This window comes from Trichechus manatus, unplaced genomic scaffold (assembly GCF_000243295.1).
Source record: "Trichechus manatus latirostris isolate Lorelei unplaced genomic scaffold, TriManLat1.0 scaffold00003, whole genome shotgun sequence".
In the NCBI taxonomy this organism is placed as follows: domain Eukaryota; kingdom Metazoa; phylum Chordata; class Mammalia; order Sirenia; family Trichechidae; genus Trichechus; species Trichechus manatus.
This window is the reverse complement of record NW_004443939.1, coordinates 22502713-22525401: the sequence shown is the minus strand read 5'-3', so window position 1 is coordinate 22525401 and position 22689 is coordinate 22502713. Positions and strand designations below refer to the sequence as shown.

Here is a 22689-nt window from a genome sequence, read left to right as displayed (position 1 = left end):
TACAGAAATTGTTTGTTGAATTAAACTCCTTACACTTCTACTTTCAAAGCTTCCTGAGATGTCCATTCCTAACATCCCAAATTTACCTGTAATGACTTTTCTTCAGGACTGTTTTGTGTCATCCGTCTATTCACTCTGCCCTAACTGTGCTAAGCTCATTCTTTCCTTCCTTTTTGAACATGATTCCTCTCCTCTGCTCTGTCCAGTTTTCACCAGCCCAATTTCAAGCCCAATTTAAAACCCTTTCTCATAAATCCTTCCCTAATTCTTCTAAGCTACACTGGTCTCTATTTCCAAGTAAACTTGGGATACCTCTAATTTTGTGTTCTTTTGACATTCCGTTCTAAGTAATTATCATATTCCTAATTATTGAACCCATTCTCACTTTGATTCTTTCCTCTCTCTTGCTTTTGACTCTCTTGTTTGCTATTTAACTTTTGAGTTGCTTATGTATTTTTTTCTGTATATTCATCTTGTATCCCAAACTGCATCATAGAGTTTTCAGGGGGAAGAACTCTGTCTTTTTTACTTGTATTATTCTCATCTTTAGTACTATACAATGGACAAAGTAGAAGCTCAAAAATATTTGTTAAATGAATATAGGGGAAAATATATTGAAATTCTTCCAATTAATAGCTTTGAAACAGGTAATTAATAGCTTTAAAAAGGAAAAATATCCTGCATTGAGGATGTGATGGTTTTAGATAAGTTTTTTTTTTTTTTTTGTTTTTTAGATAGCATTTTCCTTTGTTATCTGATCAGTAACTTAATTAGTCCATTTATGCAAGACGAGAATAAAGGCTAATGTATCTACACCTGTTTTATGCAGCATTAGTGATGGACTATAAAAGTCATTAAATGTTACACATTAGCTAATGAGGGAAATGGGAGAACCCATAGAGAATTGTAAGAGTAGAGACCTATTTGGAATTATGTTGGTAAAATTTGCCATAAGGCTGGTAGAACTGATATGCTATTTCATTCCATACTATGATTTGCAATGCAAGAAAACAGACTATTTGAATAGAAGATGAAGAGACCAAGCTCTTAACAACCTTGTTTTTGACCCTGTTGTAATTCTGTCACTTACAATGTAATCAGCTCAGCACTGGACAAAAAGGATTTTGTTCTGTAGAAAAGATTCTGTCATTTTCCTGGCACTAATAGGTAGAATGTGTTTCACAGGAACTTTATGTCTACCTCATCAGTTCTTCCACCCAGGCTTCCGTTGCTTTATCTGGCCTCAGTATGTTTCTTCTTTGGAAAACATTTATATTTAAGTGAGTCCAATGGGATTTGCTCCTCCTCATAAGTAACACAAATTCATTCATATTTACACTAAATGGATTTATGTCCTGGAAAATAAGATACATAGTAAAATGTGGAAATGTCAAACTGAAGGAAACTGTTTTGCTCTCAGTAAGGTATTTAATACTTATTGAAAGTAAGAGCTCTTTGAAGTGACACTGTTAAGAGAGGATCACATCTATTTTATATGGGTTTTATGTATGATTTTATATGCAGTATAATATGTGTATATTTTTGTTGTATTTTGGTGTGTGTGTATACATTAAATTAGTGTACAATTTAATTTATAGCATGAACAAATGGGAGAAATAAGTAACTATGTTATAATCAGGAAGTAAAATTCTCATATTTTACATTGTTGGCATATATGTTGTTACATCAATTGATACAGTGTGAAAATCATGGGATTTTAAGTAAAATAACCAGGAACTTGGTCTGGCTTTTTTCTCAGTGGCTTTGTAATTTCAGAAGACAGTTATTATAAAAAAGCCTTGATTTCATATCATCAAATGGCAGTAGTAATAAAAACTGTTTTATGAAGATTTGTGAAGTTAACCAAATAATGCAAATGGAAGTGCTTTGCATAGTAGGAGATACACAATCACTATTTTGATAATTAAACTTAAGATGCAGAGTCTTTCCTGTGGCTTTTTAAGCCCTTCACCATCTGGCTTGTATTCATCCTCTTGACCTCATCTCCACCCCTCTACCTCTAGATCACTTCACTCTAATCACATTGGCTCACTCATGTGCCTCAAACAGCCAGCTCCTTTTTTGCCTCAGGACCTTTTCATGTGCTATTCTTTAAGCCTGAATGGTCTTCTCTCCTGTTACATGGCTGGCACTTTCATTTCATTTGGATCTCTGTTCCAATATCACCTCCTTTCAGAGGCTTCCACTATGTGGGCAACTTAAAATGGTATCTGCTTCTCCATTACTCTGTTTTCATTTTACCGTTTTATGATTTTTCTAATACTACTGACATCATATTTTCTTTTATTTTCTATCTCATTCTCTACATCTAAACTTTATGAGAACAGAGATTCTGCCTGTCTTTCTTACTGTTGTCACCCAAGCACCTAGAACAGTATCTAGCATATCATAAAACAAAAAATATAACTGGTTGCCATTGAGTCAATTCCAACTTATGGTGACCCCATGTGTGTCACAGTAGAACTGTGCTCCATAGGATTGTCAATAGATGATTTTCTGGAAGTGAGTTGTTAGGGCTTTCTTCTGAGGTGCCTCTGGGTGGACTCGAACCTCCAACCTTTTGGTTAACAGCCAAGCATTTAACCATTTGCACTCCCAGCGACTCTATCATGAATGAACAAGTGAATAAATGAACTTTCATTGAACCCTTAATCTATATGAGGCAGTCTGCAGAGTGCTTTATATGGATTATCTAATTTAATCACTGGAGGCAGTGGTGGCTCAGTGGTAGAATTTTTGCCTTCCATGTGGGAGACCCGAGTTTGATTCCCAACCAATGCACCTCATGCACAGCCACCACCTATCTATCAGTGGAGGCTTGCGTATTGCTATGATGCTGGACAGGTTTCAGCAGGGCTTCCAGACTAAGATGGAATAGGAAGAAAGGCCTATGAAAATCAGCCAATGAAAACCCTATGGATCATAAAGGTCCATTGTGCATGGGGTTGCCATGAGTCAGGGGCTGATTTAATGACAGCTAACGACAACAACAATTTAATCATTACAATATGTCTATTACTATTCCTATTTTATAAATGAATGAAACAGAGACACCTGATATTTAATAACTTGCCCATGGTTAATGTAACAAGTGCTTATAACTGAGCTGCCTGACTCTTCAATCTAAGATTTTATTACTGTGCTATAAAGCCTCTGTATATGGGAATCCAGTCATCTTTATATTAATTGATGTATGAATACACTGTTACAAAATGGACTGAGTTGACTATCAAAAGTACATTTATATAGCTCAATCTGGCCCTCCAAAGAAAAGAGTATGTTTAGTGGCTAAAAAATAAACTAACTCCTAGAATCTCAAAAGATACCATATGAAAATAGTTGAGAACAAGAATCCAAGTAGGCAGGTAACCTTTGTTTTCACAGGGGATAAAGGTGTGACTTACCTCCAGGTGACCAGCTATTGTAGCAATATGCAGGGCAGTGAGGCCACCATACCCAACCTGCTGCATGTCAGCTCCACTGTGAAGCAGGGAAGTGATCAATTCTGCACTGTTCTGTAAGGAAACACATACTTAGTGTTACTTTCCCACTAATAGCAGGTTCGAAAGCTGTGCATCAGGATGTATTGACTCCCTGATTGTCAGCCAGGTTAGGTGCTCAAAGAAAACCTAAGTGTGATTTCTGGCATAAGAGCACATCGATAGCAGAGAGCAGCTCTCAGGTGGCTCAGTGTAGGACCAAATGACAGCACTGTTCAGTTCCATACAACCCACCACCACTTGAACATGAAAGGCAGAAAGGACATTTACCAATGGTAAAGCTCTTGCAAACTCAACTCACTCTTACATGTAGGCCACTCCAATAAATATGCTTTCTCTGCAACTAAAATTAACTTCAAAAGAGGTCAGAAATGTTGCAGGAGCAGTTTGAGGACTTATTTTTTCTTTTAGAGTTGAAGATGAAAGGTGCCATCTAAGAACAGACAGTATGAACCAAGTATTGAACTAACTGCTGCTCAATAGACAATTTCATGATGGTTCAGTAATCATGAACCAGTTCATGGTGCCATGGGCTCTTACATAATTAATCAGTAGTGTCTTTCTTAACTTGACTCATTTTAACTGTGAGAATGTTTGAACCAGTATGTGATCTTCAAGTTAGCATAATTTATGCAATGACAGAAGTAATGTTTACTTTCTTTATACTATTCGTATTTGATATCTATCTTTGGCGAGATGTGGAACTAAATAATATTAACAGCAATTAATATTCAATAAATGCTTATATTTTAAATTTTATTTTGTTGTACTTTAAGTGAAAGTTTACAATTCAAGTTAGTCTCTCATACAAAAATTTATACACACATTGTTATGTGACCCTAATTGCTCTCCCTATACCATGACAGCACATTCCTCCTTTCCATCCCTGATTTCCCGTGTCCATTCAACCAGCTCCTGACCCTCTCTGCCTTCTCATCTCACCTCCGGACAGGAGCTGCCCATTTAGTCTCATGTATCTACGTGAGCTAAGAAGTACACCCCTCACAGGTATCAATGTATGTCCCATAGTCCAGTCTAATCTTTGACTGAAGAGTTGGCCTCGGGAATGGCTCCAGTGCTGGGCTGACAGAGAGTCCCGGGGCTGTGCTCTCTGGGGTTCCTACAGTCTCAGTCAGGCTATTAAGTGTGGTCTTTTCACTAGAATTTGAGTTCTGCGCCTCACTTTTCTCCTGCTCCAACAGGGACTCTCGGTTGTGTTCTCTGTCAGGGCAGTGATCAGTGGTAGCCAGGCACCATCTAGTTCTTCTTGTCTCAGGCTGTTGCAGTCTCTGGTTTATGTGGCCCTTTCTGTCTCTTGGACTAATGCTTTCTTTGTTACTTTGATGTTCTTCATTCTCCTTTACTCCAGGTGGGTTGGGACCAATTGATGCATCTTAGATGGCCACTCACTAGCTTCCAAGACCCCAGATGACACTCACCAAAGTGGGACGCAGAACATTTTCTTAATGAAGTTTGTTATGCCAATTGACCTAGATGTCCCCTGAAACCATGGTCCCCAGACCTCCACCCCTGCTACTCTGTCCCTAGAAGTGTTTGCTTGTATTCAGGAAACTTCTTAGCTTTGGATTAGTCCAGTTGTGCTGACTTCCCCCGCAGTGTGTGCTGTCCTACTCTTCACCTAAGATAATTCTTGACTACTATCTAGCTAGTGAATACCCCTCTCCGTTCCTCCCCACCCTCGTAATCATCAAAGAATATTTTCTTCTATGTTTAAATCTTTTCTTGAGTTCTTATAATAGTGGGCTTATATAATATTTGTCCTTCGGTGACTGACTAAATTCACTCAGCATAATGCCTTCAAGATTCCTCCATGTTATAAGGTGTTTCACAGCTTCATCGTTATCATTGCATAGTATTCCACTGTGTGAATATACCATAATTTGTTTCTCCATTTGTCCATTGATGGGCACCTAGGTTGTTTCCATCTTTTTGCTACTGTGAACAGTACTGCAATGAACATGGGTGTGCATATATCTATCCGCGTGACGACTCTTATTTCTCTAGGATATATTCCAAGAAGCAGCATTGCTGGATCGTATGGTACTTCTATTTCTAGCTTTTTAAGGAAGCACCAAATCGATTTCCAAGGTGGTGGTACCATTTTACATTCCCACCAACAGTTAAATGTACCAATCTCTCCCACAACCTCTCTAACATTGATTATTTTGTGTTTTTTTGGATTAATGCTAGCCTTTTTGGGGTGAGATGATATCTCATTGTAGTTTTGATCTGCATTTCTCTAATGGATAATGACTGTGAGCATTTCTTCATGTGTCTGTTAGCCACCTGAATGTCTTCTTTGGTGAAGTGCCTGCTCATATTCTTTGCCCATTTTTTAATTGGGTGATTTGTCTTTTTGTTGTTGAGGTTTTGCAGTATCTTGTAGATTTTAGAGATTAGACACAGATAAAATTTGTTGTAGCCAAAAATCTTTTCCCAGTCTCTAGGTTGTCTTTTTAGTCTTTTGATGAAGTCTTTTGATGAGCATAAGTGTTTGATTTTTAGGAGCTCCCAGTTATCTAGTTTCTCTTCTGGTGTTTCTGCATTGTTACTTGTGGTTCATATTCTGTTTATGCCATGTATTAGAGCTCCTAGCATTGTCCCTATTTTTTCTTCCATGATCTTTATCGTTTTAGATTTTATATTTAGGTCTTTGATCCATTTTGAGTTAGTTTTTGTGCATGGTGTGAGGTGTGGGTCTTCTTTCAGTTTTTTGCAGATGGATATCCAGTTATGCCAGCACCATTTGTTAAAGAGACTGTCTTTTCCCCAATTAATGGACTTTGGGCCTTTGTCAAATATCAGCTGCTCATAGGTGGATGAATTTATGTCTGGATGCTCAATTCTGTTACATTGGTCTATGTATCTGTTGTTGTACCAGTACCAGGCTGTTTTGACTACTGTGGCTGTATAATACGTTCTAAAATCAGGTAGTGTGAGGCCTCCCACCTTGTTCTTCTTCTTGAGTAATGCTTTACTTATCCAGGGCCTCTTACCTTTCCAAATGAAGTTGGTGATTTGTTTCTCCATCTCAGTAAAAAATGCCATTGGAATTTGGATTGGGATTGCATTGCATCTGTAGATTGCTTTGGGTAGAATTGACATTTTCACAATGTTAAGTCATCCTATCGATGAGCAAGGTATGTTTTTCCACTCATGCAGGTCTCTTCGTTTCTTGCAATAGTGCCTTGTAGTTTTCATTGTATAGGTCTTTTACGTCTCTGGTTAGATTTATTCCTAAGTATTTTATCTTCTTGGGGGTTACTGTAAATGGTATTGATTTGGTGATTTTCTCTTCAATGTTCTCTTTGTTGGTCTAGAGGAATCCAAATGATTTTTTATGTTTATCTTGTATCTTGATACTTTGCTGAGATCTATTAGTTCCAGTAGTTTTCTTGTAGACTCTTTGGGGTTTTCTGTGTATAAGATCATATCATCTGAAAATAGAAATTCTTTTATTTCCTCCCTACCAATTTGGATGCGCTTTATTTCTTTTTTTAGCTTAATTGCTCTGGCTAGGACCTCCAGCACAATGTTGAATAAGAGTGGTGATAAAGGGCATCCTTGTCTAGTTCCAGTTCTCAAGGGGAATGCTGTCAGACTCTCTCCATTTGGGATGATGTTGGCTGTTGACTTTGTATAAATGCCCTTAATCATGTTATGGAATTTCCCTTCTATTCCTATTTTGTTGAGAGTATTTATCATGAATGGGTGTTGGACTTTGTCAAATGCCTTTTCTGCATCAATTGATAAGATCATGTGGTTCTTGTGTTTTGTTTTATTAATGTGATGGATTCCATTGATTGTTTTCCTAATGTTGAACCATCCCCACATACCTGGTATAAATTCCTCTTGATCATGGTGATTTATTTTTTCAATAAATGCTTATTATGTAATTAATCTTTTATCTGCATTAGCTTATTTAATCCTGGTACATGGTAGGATTTCAATAAATAATTGTCCACTAAAAAATGAAAAAAATAGTTCTCACAACAACCTATAACACAACTATTATTAACCTCATTGCATAAATCAGACCACTTAATGGATGACATGGAGGATCACATATTCACAAACTCAAGATTTGAAAGGAAATTCAAATATTTTCGTGTTTATACCTATCCCTCAATGTAAGATTTCATACCACTACCTTCCTAAAACTTGGCATTTCAACATGTTCTCAAACACACCTAGTGGCAAGAGACAAGTGTTCATGGGATAGGCTATTCCATTTATGAATGACATACATACAATTTCAAGAATATTTGATTAAGAAAATTCTCCCATTATAAAACAAAGTCTGCTTTCTCCATGTCATTACACATAAGTGAAAGTCTAGAAGGAATTATAAAAAAAAAAAAAAAATGAAAAAAAATTGGGAGAGAATTTCAAACAGTAAAATTAATGTTATAGTTTCCAAATTTTCCCCTCCATCCATCTGCTCTACCAAGAACATTAAATAAGGATTGCATTTCAACCTTTCCTGTTCCATTGGCACTTTCTGCTCAGCCTATAAACTCATGCTTTTTCCACATAAACTAAGCTACCATTATATCTCTATCCTCCTTGCTTTTATTTTTTAAGCCTCTGGAAAAAATTATTGACACTCACTGCTGACAGATCCTATCTGATTTCTCTAGTTAGGTACATCCAACTTTGTTACATAAGTTCTAACTAAGCTCACCATACTCCTTACACGTGGAACTTGGCTTTTCTCACAGTAGCCCTATCACTAAGACAAATTCCTTCCTCTATTTCCTTGTCTCATATTATTAAGAGAAACCACCATGCCTTCTTCTGCCTGAGACAATAAAAAAACCATGACTCCCCTAAAATCACCTTCTCAGTTTCAGAAGGTAAACTCCTTTTACCAAACCCAGTGTCTTCCCTTATAATCATCCTATTCCTCTCTATAGTTTGATCATCTCTTTCTTCTTCAAATCCTTTACTTCACTAACACCATATATTGCTGGTTTCTTTCTCTTTGCCTCTTCGTTTCTGTACGTGTCCTAAGATTGGGTCATTTGGAAATTTAACTCTAAGCCACTTACTCATTCTAATGCCACTTTTGCTAATTCTTATACAATTTCATAACTTCATCTTTATCTTTGGTCCTGACTTCTCTGCTAAGTCCAAGTCCCACATATTCTGCCTACTAATGCATCTCAAATTGACAGTTGCTCTTATAAATACAAATTCATAGTTTTTCCAATCTTATCTGTCATCTTCTAGTGCTTGTTGTTTATTTTAATGGCACTTTCTAATTTCAAATGGCCTAGAGTCCCTTCAAGTCAATCAGTTCCTGAGTTCTGCTGGTTTTAACTCTCCACTACTTCTCACATTTCTTTTATTTATTTCTACCACTCCTTACCATATTATATAGCCTCCTAGCTAGACTCTGACTAAACCTGTTTCTCACTGCATTCCATCCTCCACACTGTTACCGAATAAATTTTCTTATATCCAGCTTTGATCATGTTATCTTCTCTTTTTCACTCTCTTCTCACACACTCATTGAGCATATATGGTGTGCCACGCACTATTCTCAGCAGTGCAGGAATTGAAATGGATAAGACAATCAAATACCTACTCTCATGGAGCTTACATTTTATAGAGCTCATGTGCATACATGAGAGATGAGACAGAAAATAAATAAGAAAATATTAGACAGTAGTATAAAGTTCCAGGCATACGATTAGGTGGCTACTTTAAGTTTGATATTCAAGGAAAGCTTCATTGAGGAGGTGATCTTTGAGCTAAATGGTAAATGCAAAAAAAGAGAAATCCAAGCAAAGATTTCAAGGAAGAGCTTTCAAAGACGAGTAATAGCCAGTATAAAAGCCCTAAAGTAGAAATGAGTTTGGCGTTTTTGAAGACTAGAAACAAGGCCACTATTGAGTAGAGAGTAAAAATAAAAAGGGCAAAGTGCTGTTCAAATGACATCAAGGAAGTCTGATTGTGTTGGGTTTTTACCACCACTTTCCATAATACATAGCCTTCTAATTAGACTCTTTGACTCAACCCAAGTATAATAGATTGCAGGGGAATGAAAGGATACAGAAGTAAGAATAAAGGGAAGAAATAAAATGTTTATTTTTCACATGCTACTTGAGATGTTTAAAATGTTAGGTTAAGATTTTGGGTCCTGGAATTCATTTGCCTTGGTAGAATCCCAGCTCTGCCAATGACTGTGAACTGGGGTAACTTATGTAACCCCTCTTCTTAAATTTCCTTGGTTATGAAAAAGGGGGTAATAAGTATGTGTCTACCTTAAAGCTTTGTGATAATATACATAGAACATTTAGAAAAGTACCTGGCCCAGTACTATTCAATAAAACTCATCATTATTGAACATATACCTCTGGGGCTTAGTATAGCCCTCAAAAGAAACTTCCAAATAAGATATTGATTTAACTCTGTCCTCTAACTCCTCTTTCTCCTTTTTCTTTATCTCTTCCCCACAACTTCACTTCATCTGTTTTATTAGTTATCTTTTGAAATGATAAAAAGAATAAAACAGGAAAACTCTGTATAAGTACTGGAAATTAGGAAATTTCTACCAGTTTAACAGTGGATGAGAATTCCTCCTCCAGAGAAAATAATACACAAGATTTAACTATAACCTCACCAATAACTTTTAATTTTGAGTGGTGAGGGCTAAAGATATGAGCAGTCTCTGAGATAATTGAGAAAGACATCACCTTAAAATATTTTCCCTGTAGATGGAAAGGCAGGGAAGTGGGGAATGTCTTTTTAAGCATAAACTCATTTTTAAAAAGAGGAAAATATGATAGATTTGAGCAAATGAAAGTGTTATAAAAAACACAAATAACATTTAAAAATGACAAATTGGAGAAATATTCAGAACATACAAAATTGACAAATTGTTTATATACTTAATATATATGGAATTCTTAAAAATCAGTAGAAGGATGGATACTTTCATTCAACAAATGTTTATTAGCAAACGGCTACCACATGACAAGCACTGTACTAGGCTAAATTAAAATAAATTGTATATAAATCATGAGCATGTGAAATATCTATCAAGCATAGTCTAGTAAACACACATTCATCCTTTTCTGAAATATCTTTATATTTTATCCATATTTAGTCACAATTAGAATTTAAGAGAAATCTTGTTATAATTCCTTTAGAACAAGCAAACTGCAAGGTCAAAAGTTAGAATAAATAATCACTTCATACCCTGATGTGGTTTTTCAAGTTTGCACTTTGATTTAAATACTTTATTTTTTTTTTTTTTTACTGAGTACTATCAAAATAGAATTTTTATCTTAAAAGTTTATGCTAAAGAGAATAATAACAAAACAATAACTGCCACTTATAAGTAGCTTACTATGGGCGAAGTGCCATGCAAAATGTTTCACTATATTCACTTAATAAATTTCACAACATACCTATGAGAAAAATATTATTATCCCTATTTTATACTTGATGATACTCAGGCTCAAGGGATTTAAAATACTTGTCACACCTGAAATCGTTTGAATGTGTTGGAGCTAGATATAAGCCCAGGTCTGTTTGATTTCTAAATCTATGCTTAATTTCTGACCTCTGATAGTGCTTTAGCTGTGCCTCTAGTATATCAATTGCCATGAAGTCAATTCCAACTCATTGCAACCCCATGTGTGTCAGAGTTGAACTGTGCTCCATAGGGTTTTCAATGACTGATTTTTTGGAAGTAGATTTCCAGGCCTTTCTTCCAAGGCACCTCTACATAGGCTGGAAGCTCCAAACTTTCAATTAGCAGCCGAGAACTTAGCCACCTACACCACCCAGGGACTCCACTTCTAGTATAATATTCATTGTCTTCAATCCAAATCAGCAGACACTAAGAACATTTTATGTAGGCATTCAAGATATTGCATAGTGTCCTGAACTCAAATACTTGAATTAATAATTTTTATTAGGGCATAAAAGTGGGCAATTGAGAAGTACTTTGGGGGTGAGTTACAGTATTCCATTAACAATAGCTTATCCCTTTTAGGACTTCATTAAGAGAACAATCATAAAAATTTCTCAAATTCACAGAGTAAATAGAAACATTATACTTGAATCAAGGAAGCTTATAATTTCTGCATTTCTACCTCTGGTTTCAATCAAGACAAAATCATTTCATGATTTCAATCTCTAGGAAAAACTTGAAGTGAGGGTGTATTTTTGTTTCTCAGTTTACATAAATTGTATTTTATTGACAAACCCCAATTTTTTATTTCCTACTCTGCAGTCATTATGGTCTATTATTATGTGCATTACTGAGCTTATACTACATATGTTGTTTTTTGTTAGTTGCCTTTGAGTCGGCTCTAACTCATGATGAACTTATAACAGAATAAAACATTGCCTGGTGCTGTGCAGTCTTCATGATCTTTGATATGTTTGAGCTCATTGTTGTGGCTATTGTGCCAATCCATCTCATTCTCCAAAATCCATTTGTTTTTTGCACAGGCCAAATGGGTGAGTTGAATGGAGATGTGGTGGGAATCACCACCTCTGCATCCTTTAAGTCCTTGATGGTGCAGTAATCTCTGCAGGAATGTGGTATTGCTTTTGATTTACAATTTTCCTAGGTAGGGATAGTTCTAATGGCTTCTACTCAGTCTTCCCTACTATAATAGCCCTTACTCCACATGTCAGGGATCCAATGTGGGGGTTCTGCCTGTTGCTGAGTATATCTATTCCAATTATGCATTCTGGAACTAGGGAAATCACTACAAGTTGGGTTCGGGGACTTAGAGGACCCACTGTGAGACATACATGAGCTAAGACTCCATTAATAACCTGAACTCCATATGCCCCCACTCTGACTGGTAGACCACAGTGACGTTTTGGGTTTCCTGAAATTAGTGTCAGTTCAGAGCCAGTATTCAGTAATCCTCGAAAAGTGTGATTATTTAATTTCCCCCAATGAACAGTTACTCTCTTAAAAGGCCATAGATTTCTTTGGGGAAGGCTGAGAGAAGGACTAATACTATAAATTTTTGGAAGTACAGTCGGGTCCCTCCTGAAAGGGACTTGGCCTCCCCTTCACTCACTGGGTTGTTTGTACATAGTAGAAAAGTCAAGCATTACTTTTGGAGTGTAGCGTACCTCCTCCTGGGTCACACTTCGTACTTCATCTTTTGAGGCTTGCTGGGACTTAAGTCTATTTATAGGTCTAGAAGCCAAAATCTGTGTTGAGGAAGTGTTTTGAGAACATTCAGCATTGTCTTGTAAGGCATCTGCCTCAGGCTATGACCCAGGCAATGACTCATACAAAGGCTTTTTAGACACAGTTGGGTTAATTTTATTGGATGGGGGTGGAGGGGCTAATGGTTTTACTAGGGAGGGTGGCTTAGTAGACAAAGATAGAGTAATTTCTTCAGATGAGAGTGAGAGGGCTGGTTTTGTTGGCAGGAGTGATTCAACAGAATTTAGGAGCTCAGTGTCCCCCAGCTTCCTGATTTGTTGCCTATATGTCCCCATTCCAAGTTTCAAGATCTCATTTCTTCCCAATAAGTGCCCTCACTTTGACTTTAGATACCATTTGAGGTTGGGAATTTATTAGCATCGTACTTCAACCACTCTTACGAGAAGACTCCTGGTTCAGTTTTTGGCAATATCAGCTCCGTTACTACAAGAAATAATACTTTCTTTCAGGTCACAAATGGCAACTTTGAGGTCTTTTACGTAGCGCTTGAGTTGTGACTCTGAAGCCCTGAGCTCATCTCTTTCTTTCACCACTTTGTCTAGCAAAAGTAGGACCAACCAACCAGCTTCCTTATACTTCTCATTCTGACAAAACTGTAGAAAAATATCAAACACATGATCACCCAGAGCTTCGCCTGTCACCAATACTTGGTCTACTGGTGGTGATATTTTGCATATTTACATTGCTACACCATGTCATGGATTATCGGTGCCCTCTTTACTACTGGAAGCAGTCATCAACATCTTTTAAACTAACTAGATTTGAGAACCAATTTAGAAAACTCATCCTTAAGTTTTGTTTCTCTAGAACCACTCTTGGTACCACATGTCTTAGGTTGGGATCTCTAGAGAAGCAAAATCAGTGACATGTATATAAAGAGAGAGAGATTTATCTCAAGGAAATGGCTGACATGGTTGTAGAGGCTGGCAAATCCCAAGTCCATGGGTCAGGCATCAGGCTGGAGGCTTCTTCTGACTCATGTAGCTTCTGGGTCTGCCAAACCCAAGACCAGCAGGTCAGATGGCAGTCCACTGACTTGGCTCATAGGCTGCGCAGGCCAATGAATCCTAAGATCAGCAGGTAAGATGGTAGACCACTAGCTCACAGGCTGTGGAGGCTGATGAACCCCAAGATGGGCAGGTAAACTGCTAGCTCATCCCAACAACTGGAGGTCAAATGATGACAACCGAATGCAGGATCCAGAGTGAGAGCCTTGCTGAAACACCCATTTATATATTGGAGGCAGGCCACATTCCCAAAGAAACTCCCTTTCAACTGATTGGCTACTCATAGTAAATCTTATCATGGAGTTGATTACATCATTACATAACTGCCAAATTACATCATTACTGCCAAACTACTGAGAATCATGGCCCAGACAAGTTGATACACAACCTTAGCCATCACAGGATAGCTAAGTGGAATCTCAACTTTGCAATCAAATACATGTGCTAAGGAGGAAAAAAAAATCAGGAAAAATGATACAGCAGTTTCCAAGCTACGACTCACCACTAATAGGAAATACAGAGTTTTCTGATAGGTGTGGTTGAGTAGCGATAAGAACCTCAATCCGGTGAGCAAGTTAGACATAGGTTTGAATCAGATTTCTCTCTCTCTTTCTATTCTCTGCCCATTTATAATAAATAGATAAAATGACTTCTTCTAAATGATTGGAATGAGATCTAGAAATCTGTATGGAAGAAATAAGCTTTAACATCTGCTTTTATCATATTGAATGCTAAAAACAAAACAAAAAAAGCTGACTAGTCAAAATGCTAGTTCTCATTCACTAAAAAGAAATTCCATTCAGTGGTTTGTCTGGGTATTGAAGGAGAGGCATGTGTGAGGTTTAATAAGATGCTCTAATAATGTTTTGCTTATTAGCATTTTTCTTTAAGACCTTCCAAACTATATTAGAAGTCTCTGCTTTTTCCCCAAAGTCTTCGGTTTCATTTTAGGAGCACAATGTAAATACTTCCTAAAGAAATGTGATCCAAAGTGGGATGTAAGCATCTCAGGGATCTTGCAAGACAATTCATTAGGGTACAAGAGGAGAAGAAAATATTAGAAATTCTATTCATATTTACTTATATATAAAGATAATTAAGTTTTACTAATACTTAACACTTAAATTTACACTGCAGTCTCACTTCATATATCAGTCAGCCATATGTCATGTACAGTAACCAAAGTATAATAAAAGAACTTGAAATTCCATAATGAAGAAAGACTTGAAATTCTAAAATGAAGAATTGCTCTTTACTTTTTTGTTAGCTTTTAATACATGAGGATGCTTATAGTTTAAGTGAGCTCAGTTACGCGAATTTGAAAATTTTGGTGTCTAATTTTTACTAAATCAACTCTTGTAAAATGGGCAAGTATCTTTAAAACCTTCCTCTAAAGAAATACAACTCTGAAATAAAAGGAGTGAATTACTGAACACACAGTAACATGGATACTTCTAAATAGCATCATGATAATTGAGAGGATTCATATATAAAACAATAATTGAATGATTACATTTATATGAAATTACATGCTGAATGATTATATTTACATGAAATTCTAGAAAAGGAAAAACTGATGGTAGAAAACCATCGGTGGTTTTAGGGGCCAAGTGGAATAAAGGAGAGGATTGAAGAAATTTGGCATGAGGAAATTTGGGGTATAATAGAAATGCTCTGCATCATGGTTATGATAATGGTTATGTGACTGTATGCATTTTTTAAAAGTCATCAAATTTTACACTTAAAATTGTGAATTTTATTGTATGTAAATTACATCTTAAAAAAACCTTATCGTTATTCCGGGGCAACACAGTGCTACAGAGAGAAGCACCACGCCATCCCTCCACAGCAAAGACCAGAAAAACTAAGTCAAACAGAGACAAACATCAATCCTGAAACACTAAGCATCAAATGAAGAGATAAAGAACTCAACCAAGCACCAAAGGAATAAGAAATTGACAAAGAGCAGAGAGTTGGGAGAGATACAGGCAGAGGTCCCCTAACAGCTAAAACAGCACAGATACGCCATCTTGAACTCCTGTCAGAGATCCACGAACAGGGACTATGGAAAAGCAGCTTCATGGAGCTCCCAGCAGGAGACAGAACAACCAATAACCAGCAATACATGCTTCCCCACCCCTCGCCCTTTTTCATTCCTACTTGGCCTCCTCTGCTTCCTGCGACCACAGTCTCTTGGCTGGGAGGCACTGGCTTCAGCCCTGGGAGAAACTTCCCCAGTCCTTGCAGCCACGCTGGTGAGATTCCTGGGGGCTTTTCTTTCTCTAATTTTTATTTATTCATTTTTTTCTTTTGCCCTTTTTCTTTATTTTTCCTTTTTGTTTTTCTCCATTTGTCAGTGTCTCATCTATCCACTCCAACAGCAAGCTCCCTTAGCACACTTTTTTTGTTTATTTGTATGTTTTTGTCTCCTGTTCCTCTCTGCTGTCTCTCCTCTTTCCCATGCCCACCTTAGCTCCACATATCACAGTCTCTCTCCTTCCTTGCTGCCTACCTGCACTGTGTGCTGAAAAATACACCACCCAGCAGCACAGGCACGGCCTACCAGAACCTGCCCTGCACTGATCTCCAGCCTGCCCTGTCAGCCCTAGTACATGCCACAAACAACTCATCCCAGCAACTCCCCTTCAGCAGGACCTGCCCTGCTGTACCATACCTGAGCGACTGCACCTGCCCAGTAAAGAAGGAGGCAAAAAGTATGCCCACAGATGAGAAAACAACAAAGAATGCACAGTTTGCCCTTTTAGACTTAACAAAAAAAGAAAAAAAAGCAGGACAAAACAAACAAATCTACAGTCAATAAATGAGGAAAATAACTACTGAATGTCCAAAGACAGCAGACAATATCAAAACATATAAAAAACAGGACAGAATGCTTCAAGCAGGCATCCAAAATAAAACATCAGATGACTTTCCAGTAGAAGAAAAGGCACTGATAGGGAATTCAAATCTCTAATATTCAGAGCTTTCCAAGAGTTGAAGCAAAAAGCAGACAGAAATGAGGAAAAAATAGACAAATTCACGGAAAACCAACCCAGGAAATGAACTCTCAAGGACTATCCAAAATACAGAAAAAAAATGGAAGAATTCAGGAAAATAATACAGGAACTAAATGCCAAAACAAATTCACAACTAAAAATCATACAAAAACAACAATTAGAAATCCAAAAGATAAACAAGATTTCAGAAATAGACAGTGTCATAGAAGGGCTGAGGAGCAGGTTTGAAACGATGGAAGACAGGATCAGCAAAATTGAATACAAACACTTGGACACAAACCTCTGTGAGGAAAAATCGGAAAAAAGAATGAAGAAAAATGAAGAAACCCTAGGAAATATGTGGGATACAATCAAAAGCAAAAATTTGCAAGTTATCAGAGTTCCAGAACAGGGGGAGAAAAAAGGAAAAAAGGGAGGATCACTGAAGAGCTACTGACAGAAAACTTCTCTAATATTATGAAAGATGAAAAGACGACCATCCAAGAAGCTCAACAAACCCCATATAGGATAGACTCCCCCCCAAAATCACCAAGGCATATCATAATCATGCTCGTTAGAATCAAAGACAAAGAAAGAATCCTGAGAGCACCTCGAGAAAAATGAAAAGTCCCATACAGAGAAGAAACAATCACTAAGCTCGGATTATTTGGCAGAAACCATGCAGGCAAGAAGGCAATGGGATGACATATATAAAACCTTGAAAGAAAAAAATTGCCAGCCAAGAATAATATATCCTGTAAAACTCTTGTTCAAATATGATGGTGAAATTAGGACATTTCCAGATAAACAGAAACTAAGTGACTATGTAAAAACGACACCAAACTTACAAGAATTATTAAAGGGAGTTCTTCAATCTGAGAACAAACAACATCAGACCACAGGCTGAATCTAGGACATAGGATTGTACCAGCCAGATACTAACCTAGGAAATGAACTCTCAAGGACTATCCAAAACCAAAAGAATTATAACAGGTAACCAGAGAGGTTAATCTGCAAATGACAACAACATCAGAACAATAAAAGAGGAAATAAACAGTGTAGGTATAGAAACTTCTAATGGAGAGGAAGGCAAGGTGATACCAAATAATAATAGACTGGTTCAAACCTAAGAAGATAAGGGTAAATTTCAAGGTAACCACAAAGAAAGTTAACAAACCTATGCATAAAAATAAAAATAAAGTCTAAGAAAAACAAAATCTACAAAAACAAAAGAAATGGAAAAAAAATCCACATACAAAAGGAATTCAACACAGGAGAGTAAGAGGAACAAAGAAAACGTCAGCACCACAAAAAAAAAGCACTACAAAATGACAGCAATAAACTTACACCTAACAATAATTACACTGAATGTAAATGGTCTAAATGCACCCATAAAGAAACAGAGAGCAACAGAATGGATTAAAAAAAAAACAGGATCCATCAATATGCTGTCTACAAGATACATATCTTAGAAACAAAGACGTAAATTTATTAAACATGAAAGTATGGGAAAAAATATATCAAGCAAACAGCTACCCAAAAAGAGCAGGGTTGGCAATACTAATCTCAGATAAAATAGACTTGACAACAAAATTCACCATAAAAGACAAACAAGGACACTATATAATGATTAAGGGGATGATCCATCAAGAAGACACAACCATAATAAACATCTGTGCAGCCAATGACAGGGCTCCAAAACACATAAAACAAACTTTAAAAGCACTGAAAAGAGAAATCAACAGTTCCACAATAATAGTAGGAGACTTCAACACACCACTCTCAGTAAAGGACAGAATATATAGAAAGAAATTCAGCCAAGATACAGAAGATCTAAAGGCCACAATCAACCAACTTGAGTTCATAGACACATATAGAACACTCCACCCAAAAGCTGCAAAGTACACATTCTTTTCCAATGCACATGGACCATTCTCCAGAATAGACCACATCTTAGGCCACAAAGCAACCATCAAAAAAATCCAAAACACTGAGATAATACAAAGCATCTTCTCTGACCACAATGCCATCAGGGTAGAAATTAACAATAGGAAGAGCAAGGAAAAAAATTAATTACATGGAAACTGAATAACACCCTGCTTACAAACTGCTGGATAATAGAATAAATCAGAAATGGAATCAAAAAATTTCTAGAATCAAATGAGAATGAAAACACATCATAGCAAAACCTTTAGGACACAGCAAAGGCAGTCCTCAAAGGACAATTTATAGCAATAGACGCACACATCAAAGCAGAAGAAAGGGACAAAATCAAAACATTAACTACAGAACTCAAACAAATAGAAAGAGAATAGCAGAAAAAGCCCACAGCCACTAGAAGAAAGGAAAGGAAATAATAAAGATCAGAGCAGAAATAAATTAAATAGAGAATAGAAGAACAATAGAAAGAATCAACAAAATGAAAAGTTGGTTCTTTAAAAGGATCAACAAAATCGACAAACCACTGGCCAGACTGAAAAAAGAAAAGCAGAGGAGGACACAAACAACCCAAATAAGAAATGAAATGGGGGACATTACAACAGACCTAACTGAAATAAAAAGGATCATAACAAAGTATTATGAAAAACTATACTCCAACAAATTTGAAAACCTAGAGGAAATGAATACATTTCTAGAAACACACTACCTGCCCAAACTGACACAAAGTGATGTTGAAAATCTGAACAGACCCATAACAAGAGAAGAGACTGAAAAGTTAATTAAAAAAACTCCCAACAAAAAAAAATCCCTGGCCCAGATGGCTTCACTGCAGAATTCTACGAACATTTGGAGAACAGCTTATACCAGTACTACTCGAACTATTTCATAACATAGAAAAGGAAGCAACACTTCCAAATTCATTTTATGAAGTCAGAATAACCCAGATACCAAAACCAGGCAAAGATGCCACAGAAAAAGAAAATTACAGACCAATATCTGTCATGAATATAGATGCAAAAATGCTCAACAAAATTCTAGCCAACAGAATTCAACATCATATCAAAAAAATAATACACCACGACCAAGTAGGAGTCATACCAGGTATACAAGGATGGTTCAACATTAGAAAATCAATCAACGTAATCCACAACATAAATAAACGGAAAGAAAAGAATCACATGATCATCTCAACTAACGCAGAAAAGGCATCTGCCAAGCTCCAACACCCATTCCTGAAAAAAATCTCCCAATAAAATAGGTATAGAAGTGAAATTTCTCAACATAATAACAGGCATCTATGCAAAACAAACAGCCAACATCATTCGTAATGGAGAGAGGCTGAAAACATTCCCCCTGAGAACAGGAGCAAGACAAGGATGCCTTTTATCACCACTCCTATTTCACATTGTACTGGAAGTCCTAGCTGCAGCAATAAGGCAAGAAAAAGAAATAAAGGGCATCCAAATTGGTAATGAAGAAGTTAAACTGTCCCTGTTTGTGGATGACATGATACTATACATAGAAAACCCTAAAGACTCCATGAGAAAACTACTGGAACTAATAGAGAGATTCAGCAGAGTAACAGGATACAAGATAAACATACAAAAAGCAGTTGGATTACTATACACCAATAAACAGAACGATGAAAAGGAAATCAAGAAAACATTACTATTTATAATTGCCCCTAAAAATACTTAGGAATAAATCTAACTAGGGATGCAAAAGACCTATACAAAGAACACTACAAAACACTACTGTAAGAAATGAAAAGAGCTCTGCATAAATGGAAAAACATACCATGCTCATGGATAGGTAGACTCGATATTGTGAAAATAATCATTCTACCCAAAGCAATTTACAAATACAATGGGATCCCAATCGAAATACCAATAACATTCTTTATAGAGATGAAAAACCTAGTCATTAAGTTTATATGGAAAGGGAAGAAGCCTCAGATAAGTAAAGCACTATTGAAGAAGAATAAAGTTGGAGGACTCTCACTACCTGACCCCAGAACCTACTATACAGCTACAGTAGTCAAAAAACCCTGGTACTGGCACAATGACAGATACATTGACCAATGAAAGACAATTGAGAACCCAGATATAAATCCATCCACCTACAGTTACCTGATCATTGACAAGGTCTCAAAGTCCATCAAATGGGGAACAGTCTTTTTAACAAATAGTGTTGGCAAAAGTGGAAGTCTATCTGCAAAAATCAAAACAGGACCCATACCTCACACCATATACAAAAACTAATTCAAAATGGATAAAAAATCTACATATAAATCCAAAAACTATAAAGTTCATAGAAGAAAAAATAGGATCAATGCTAGAGGCCCTAATACATGGCATTAACAGGATACAAACCATAACCAACAACACACAAACTCCAGAAGATAAGCTAGATAACTGAGATCTTCTAAAAAGTAAACACTTAATGCTCATCAAAAGACTTCACCAAAAGAGTAAAAAGAGAACCTACAGACTGGGAAAAAAAATTGGACATTACAAGTCAGACAAAGGTCTAATTTGTAAAATCTACAAGAAAATCCAACACCTCTACAACAAAAAGAAAAATAATCCAGTGAAAAATTGGACAAAGGAAATGAACAGACATTTCACCAAAGAAGACATTCTTCACCAAAGAAGACATTCTAGTGCCCAGCAGACATATGAGGAAATGCTCACAATCTCTAGCCATTAGAAAAATGCAAATAAAAACCACGATGAGATACCATCTCAAGCCGGCATTACTGGCACTAATCACAAAAACCGGAAATAACAAATGTTGGAGAGGCTGCAGGGAGATTGGAACTCTTATGCACTGCTGGTAGGAATGCAAAATAATACAACCATTTTGGAAAATGATATGGTGCTTCCTTGGGAAGCTAGAAATAGAAAATCCAGCAATCTCACTCCTAGAAACATATCCTAGAGAAATAAGAGCCGTCATATGAATAGACATATGTACACCCATGTTCATTGCAGCCTTGTTCACAATAGCAAAAAGATGGAAACAACCTAGATGCCTATCAACAGATGAGTGGATAAACAGATTATGGTACATACACTCAAGGGAGTATTATGCAACGATAAAGAACAATAATGAATCTGTGAAGCATCTCACAACATGGATGAAACTGGAGGACATTATGATAAGTGAAATAAGTCAATCACAAAATGACAAATATTGTATGAGACCACTGTTGTAAAAACTCATGAAAAGGTTTACACTCAAAAAGAAACAATCTCTGTTTATTACGAGGTATTGGGGGCGGGGGTGGAAATACTAAATAGACAATAGGTAAGTGGTAACTTTGGTAAAGGGTAAGACAGTGCACAATACTGGGGAAGCCAGCAAAACTTGTACAAGGCAAGGTCATGGAAGCTCCAAAGACACATCCAGCTCCCTGAGAGACCAAATTGCTGGGCGGACTGTGTGGAGATCATGGTCTTGAGGAACATCTAGCTCAACTGGCATAACATAGTTTATAAAGAAAATGTTTTACATTCTACCTTGGTGAGTACCGTCGGAGTTCTTAAAAGCCTGTGAGCAGCCATCTAAGATACTCCACTGGTCTCACCCCTTTGGGAGCAAGGGAAAATGAAGAAAACAAGATACAAGGGAAAGATTAGTCCAAAGGACTAATGGAGCACAACTACCATGGCCTCTACCAGACTGAGTCCAGTACAGATAGATGGTGCCTGGCTACCACCACTGACTGCTCTGACTGGGATCACAGCAAAGGGTCCTGGACAGAGCTGGAGAAAAATGTAGAACAAAATTCTAACTCACAAAAAAACCTAGACTTACTGGTCTGACGGAGACTGGAGAAACCCCGAGAGTATGGCCTCTGGACACCCTTTTAGCTCAGTAATGAAGTCACTCCTGAGGATCACCCTTCAGCCAAAGATTAGACAGCCCCATAAAACAAAATGAGACTAATGGGGCACAACAATCCAGGGACAAGGACTAGAAGGCAGTAG

At 37.0% G+C, this 22689-nt stretch overlaps 1 protein-coding gene across 1 annotated transcript in view; it reads right to left on the bottom strand.

Moving 5' to 3' along the window:
- Positions 1–22689, bottom strand: part of TNNI3K (TNNI3 interacting kinase) — a 424853-nt gene that overhangs the window by 359908 nt on the left and 42256 nt on the right. Inside the window, exon 5 of the mRNA XM_004369062.2 lies at positions 3426–3536. Within this exon, the coding sequence (XP_004369119.1) occupies positions 3426–3536 (111 nt within the window). The remainder of the gene's footprint in view (positions 1–3425; positions 3537–22689) is intronic.